Genomic DNA, 6,404 nt, shown 5'->3' with positions numbered 1-6,404 from the left:
TATTTGAGCACTGATTACGCAGCTATCCTGTATCATTGCCTTGCGCTCACCTTTTGTTCTCCCGGCCCTCGTGCAATCAATTTGATGCTAAATGAGCCAGGGTGAGTACGTCTGGAAGGAATAGCCTTATTATGTACTTTTTTTGGGATTGCTTTTTTAAAATCTTGAGCGCAGTTCAACTCAATCCCTAGCTTTTTTCTCACTCATAAATCTAAGACAAATTATCGATATGTTTAGATGAGCTTTTCTGGGTGAGATTTGCCAAAATTGAAACGAGTGCTGGAGAACTTTTCCTCGAGGAGCGCCCCTGGGCAGATGCAGAAAGTCTGGAACCAATCGAGTTTGAGTCAATTACTTGGCAAGATGGGGAGCCAACAGGTCGGAAGAACGAGTGGTGTGGTTGTTTGCGAGGTGATAATGGGAGACTAATGCACGACTGCACTTGTCACTCAAGAGCACAATTAATATGTGAAATATCTGATTGGAGCATACAGAGCTCACCACTCGAATTGTGCGAGGAGTGAAAGTCATCATTCCATAGTGATTGGCTGGCGTGGGTGACCCAGATCCAGGTACAGACTCATGAAAAGACAAGGCTCGACCAAAATGTACTATGAAAAGACCAAACTCGACTCATTTGAGCTATGAAATGATTTTAGCGGGACTTTAAGACTTTATCTCGACTCAGATTTTTCGCGAAAGACTTCAGCTGGACTCAAAAATTTGCAAAAGACTTTTACTCGACCCAAAATTTGGGCTGGACTTTAGCTCGACACAATGTTTGCAAACAAAGTCGAGTTAAAGTCTTTTCATGGGTCCATCGTTGGTCTTTTCATAAGTCTGCTTTTTTGCCATTAAAATTCTATGTGCAATTTTGCATATATCTTAGTCAGCATGTGCGCTATTTATCTTTTGCAAATCGGAAGAACCAAAAGTCCCTCAAAAACCTGCAAAACAGATAGCTCATAATTTTGGAAGGCGAAAACTGAATAACTGCATAACTGTATAACTGAATAACTGCATAACCTGCAAAACAGATAGCTCATAATTTTGGAAGGCAAAAGAAACTGAATAACGCCCAAATTTTCTCATGGCTAATCGGACTAGGAAAAATACACTTAAGCAAGCTGGTGTCATTGAATCACGTAATGTGCAAATATACTGAAAGCTGTCATTACTCTTAGTCTTAGGATTTAACAAAATTCTTAAGGCTATTGGCAGTTTTTCCAACTGTTTCTTAAGTTCGACTGCTCTAGTGCAAAGCTGTGTAGTCTTGCTCCGGTTCTGCTTCTGTATGTACAGAATCAGGAAAAGAAAACTTTTAATTTCGAGAAATCAGGAAAAGAAAAATACAGACTTATGAAAAGACTAATAGCGGACCCATGAAAAGACATTAACTCGACTTTGTTGTTCATGAAATGCCCAATAATGGAACCACGAAAAAAACTTAGCTGGACTTTCTTCGTTATGAAAAAATTTTAGCTTGAACCATGAAAATTTAATAGCTCGACTTTAACTAGGAAGCTCGACCGTGTAATTATAGTCAATATTGCCCCCCCCCCCCCCAATAGAATTTTGAAGAATTTTCATAAATCGTGGTCTAGGCCTGGGCAGTGACACGGGATTCTAAAAATATTTTAAGAAACAAATTATAATATAATGTGCCAAATGTGCAAATAAAATGTTATGAACTAACGTTTTTCAAAATTTTCATTTTTTTCATGAATTTTGATTGAATTCTCGGCAGAGATTCACACAAGAAATTTTATACGTTTTTATCGGTACTTAAATATCCTAAATTCTTCCCGCGTGTGTCTCAGAGCATTTCAGCTCTTAACCAGCATATTTCAAGTGTAAGAAAACATTTCAGGTCTGAAACATTGAATCTCCAGAATATTTTAAGTTTCTGTATGTGCAGTTTCTCTTCAGGATGATGACATTGAAGCCATAGAGTACACCCAGGCTAGATATATTCTGTAAAATCTGAAAATTACTCATAACCCAAATTAAGTCTGAGCAGAATAATGTCATACTTTTGTAGTATATAACTCGTAATTACTATAATAGTGTACACACTATCTATACATAAGCTAGCTTGTAACCAATTACCACAAAGCCCATTCAGCTTAGTGGTCCCGACTTGCTACGTAAATTAAATGTTACAGGTACCCACTCGTAAGTTCGAATGGCATAGAGCGCAAACCTTGTTGGCGTGAATTAAGTTGAACCTACTTTTTTCATACAGTAATTTTTACTCAAAATTGAAGAGTAGCCAGTGTCAATTGGGACATGAACAGAGTATTGGCCATCATAAAAAACGGAATATCGCTAGATTTATTCTGTACTGATTTGCTCTGCGACCATCCACCGGGTAGTGACATTTGCCGTATTGAGGAAAACGACGAAAAAACGACAATCTTTTGTAAGAAATCGTCGTTTCAACGTTTTTTTTTCATCATTTTCTCCTGTTTGGTTCTTCTTGGTCTTTTTTTCACTTGTAGTTAAGTGTCATTATTTGTCGTTGTTGTTTCGTTGTTTTTTCTTTCGTTGTTTTTTTAAAGAGTTTGTTGTTTTTTGATAGTTTTTTGTCGTTTCTTACATCGTTTTTCTGCAAAGTGTCGTGTACTGATCGTATATATATATATATATATATATATATATATATATATATATATATATATGTGTTGTTTTGCCATCGTTTCTTCAAAATAGACAAAAAGCGCCAAGTTCGACAATGGTGTTGAATTTGTAGAACGCAACGCTGATTCATCGCTCTCCCTTAACTAATTAAGTGCTTAAATAGTGCTTCAAGTGAAGTTTTTCAGCGCGAAGTCAAATAACTTTTGTGAGGCCAAAACAAGCAATTTTATATCTTATTCCGACTCCAAAAACCGTTTCTCTAGTTATAACGAAAGAACTTACCATTGCAGTTTCAGAGTTGTTTTGATTTTCTTTTCTTTTTTTTGTGAATTGATGAAAGTCTTGATTAGAATTGATATAAATGTTGTTGAAAATTGATAGAATTTTTGAATTGTAAATTGCTAAATTTTTACATCCGGGTACTCAGAGCTCAAGTATTAGATAATTGCTTTTTGAACGTTTTTAACTCTATGGGTGACTTTTTGGGCGAATGGACACAAGACAGATCCGGTATTTTTGATATGTTCTGTGTTGAAAATTAATATATTCTCGGTCATTCCGAATTCAAGACCTCAAAGATGCATATAGCTATCGGCCAAGAAAAGTCGCGCTCCAGAAAAGTCAACAAATTTTGATACTCTAAATTTCGTCCCAAATAAGCAACCTCGTCATAACTTCAGAAGGAAATATTTATTCAAGTGTTGCAGGTGTATTTGATTTTTAAAGGTTCACGGAAATCCCAATGCCATCAGGGAACCCACAAAATTATCATTTAAAAAAACAATCAAGAAATCGTCAAAGTTAGCTTTTCTAACGATGCTTTAGACCGTTCGTTTGTTATGAAAAAAAGACATAAAATGAAAATCTAATGATGGAAAAGTTTAAACGTTTTTGGTTTAAGTAAATCAAACTGTTCAAAATTGAGTCCTATAATAAAATAATTGACAACATGGTTTTCAATGGATTCAGCAACAGTTTGAGAAAAAATTGCGCGCATTCTTTTATCGTTCCTTGGCTTCTCATTGACAGTTTTTTTTTACTTCGAGCCTTAGCCTTGAGTTACAAAGCTACTCTCAATATAACTCATAACCGCTGATAGAAGGAGACTGATTTTTGAATAACCAAAAATAAAGTTTTCAAAGAAATTTAGCTCTATTAAAAACATTGTTTGCATTACAGATTATTTCCGATATTGCAATTTATCCGGCTCTTTTTCAGCTCATTGTAGATTAAAGCTAAAATTATTTTTCAAGTGAAATTGAAAGCTATATGATGTTCAAAACTCCCTCCAATCTGCACTGATGGCGTCTACAAACAAAAGTTAAATTATGCTGCTCTTCAAAATTGACCATTTCTGAAATCTGAATACAATGTACAGGTTTCTTTATAAGAAGCAACTACCAAGAAAAATACACGGTTTCACAGTTACACAAATTTCTAATACAAACAGAATTTCTATTAATTTTCTCCATAATTTTCTATTTTCGAAGCTAGTGTCAACAATAAATTTACAGGAAGCAAGCTGCTATCTTTATGCGTGAAATACATTTTTCCGAAAAATGAAGCTTTCTTTCGTTTTTCTTTTCCGCTTTTCGTTCCTATTCTGGAAATTCACTTTTGCTAACCGATTCTGCGACAACTTGGCTCCGGGGTTTGCCCGAATGACTCTTGGGGTTGACCTAACTTCTGTCGATTTCGAACCTTTCGACATGAGTGAACCTGACGGTTTCAGAACACCTGTAATTGAGTTCACTTGCGATAAGGGAAAAACATGGAGGAACCCTTTCAACAACATCACGTATCAAATGCCAGATCAAGTCTGGTCAATTGTGAATAAACCAGGCTCATTCAAAGAGGTAGAGACAAAAGTATATGAAAACATTATCGACATAAAAACAGAGAGAACGATCAAAGCTAAAGTGAAAAAGTATTGGGGGTTGTTTTCAGCGAGTGCTAGCTACAAGAAACTTTTCAACCTCATGATGAAAAACCAGAAAGTCATAACAGAGACGGAAATATTCGCATCAACTGTGGATGCTTATATGGCACCACCTGAAATTCTTGGATTGTCTGAAGATATGAAAACGATGATTGAACTCCTGCCGAAAAACATTGAAGACCACCCGGAAAAGTACTTCGATTTCATTCTTCAGTTCGGGACCCATTTCATATCAGTTGCCGAATTCGGTGGATACATCAAGCAAACTTTCGCAACCTCAGAGAGCTTCTATAGAACGAAGGGAGAAGCTACTTTATCCGTTGATGCCAAACTATCATTTCAAAGATTTTTCGGATCATATTTATCAGGTAGTTATGATAGCCGCATTTCCGCAACTTCTCAAAATTTCCTGGACGAAACAAGCATTTCTACCAGATACCATGGTGGTGACGTCACTCAAGTTGATAAGAGCAACTTTGGTGCCTGGCAGAAATCTATTCCCTACAATCCCTGGTTGTACTCTGGAAACTTGATTCCCATTTCAGAGTTGATAAGTGATGAAGACAGAAAATATTCTATGGAGAAAGCTTTCGAGGCTCACGGACTGAAAAATTATCTGCAGGAATTGAAAGATCAAATTCTAAGCATTAATGAAAAGTACCAAATGGTGGATACAACTTTGATTAATTCTCTACTCGATAGCACTGAAGAATTGATGTCAAAAATGCTTCCCAATGAAACAGAAGTTGAACAATTATCTTCTCTCATCAATTACCATTTAGTCCCCCCAGATTGGTGGAAAGGGACACATTTGTGCATGAAAGCCCGGAGAACTGCATTTTCCTATCCATCGTACACTTGCGGCACTGGCAAGGACTCATACTGTGGCTCTGGATTTGATTACTCTCCTTTTTACAAAGATCGCTCGTACTATTCTGAACCATATTGCCAGTTGTCATGGGGTATAGTGTACTGATCGTATATATATATATATATATATATATATATATATATATGTTGTTTTGCCATCGTTTCTTCAAAATAGACAAAAAGCGCCAAGTTCGACAATGGTGTTGAATTTGTAGAACGCAACGCTGATTCATCGCTCTCCCTTAACTAATTAAGTGCTTAAATAGTGCTTCAAGTGAAGTTTTTCAGCGCGAAGTCAAATAACTTTTGTGAGGCCAAAACAAGCAATTTTATATCTTATTCCGACTCCAAAAACCGTTTCTCTAGTTATAACGAAAGAACTTACCATTGCAGTTTCAGAGTTGTTTTGATTTTCTTTTCTTTTTTTTGTGAATTGATGAAAGTCTTGATTAGAATTGATATAAATGTTGTTGAAAATTGATAGAATTTTTGAATTGTAAATTGCTAAATTTTTACATCCGGGTACTCAGAGCTCAAGTATTAGATAATTGCTTTTTGAACGTTTTTAACTCTATGGGTGACTTTTTGGGCGAATGGACACAAGACAGATCCGGTATTTTTGATATGTTCTGTGTTGAAAATTAATATATTCTCGGTCATTCCGAATTCAAGACCTCAAAGATGCATATAGCTATCGGCCAAGAAAAGTCGCGCTCCAGAAAAGTCAACAAATTTTGATACTCTAAATTTCGTCCCAAATAAGCAACCTCGCCATAACTTCAGAAGGAAACATTTATTCAAGTGTTGCAGGTGTATTTGATTTTTAAAGGTTCACGGAAATCCCAATGCCATCAGGGAACCCACAAAATTATCATTTAAAAAAACAATCAAGAAATCGTCAAAGTTAGCTTTTCTAACGATGCTTTAGACCGTTCGTTTGTTATGAAAAAAAGAC

General features: G+C 36.0%; 1 protein-coding gene across 1 annotated transcript; it reads left to right on the top strand.

Moving 5' to 3' along the window:
- Window positions 1–4,301: 4,301 nt before the first annotated feature.
- LOC142357317 (perivitellin-2 67 kDa subunit-like) lies at window positions 4,302–5,555 on the top strand. Its single transcript, XM_075408965.1, has one exon. The coding sequence runs from the start codon at window positions 4,302–4,304 to the stop codon at window positions 5,553–5,555; it is 1,254 nt and encodes a 417-aa protein (XP_075265080.1).
- The last annotated feature ends 849 nt before the right edge of the window (window positions 5,556–6,404 follow it).

This window comes from Convolutriloba macropyga, unplaced genomic scaffold (genome assembly GCF_964194025.1).
Source record: "Convolutriloba macropyga unplaced genomic scaffold, txConMacr16.3 SCAFFOLD_1646, whole genome shotgun sequence".
In the NCBI taxonomy this organism is placed as follows: domain Eukaryota; kingdom Metazoa; phylum Xenacoelomorpha; order Acoela; family Convolutidae; genus Convolutriloba; species Convolutriloba macropyga.
The sequence above is the reverse complement of the archived record's forward strand: the minus strand, read 5'-3'. Positions and strand labels throughout refer to the sequence as shown.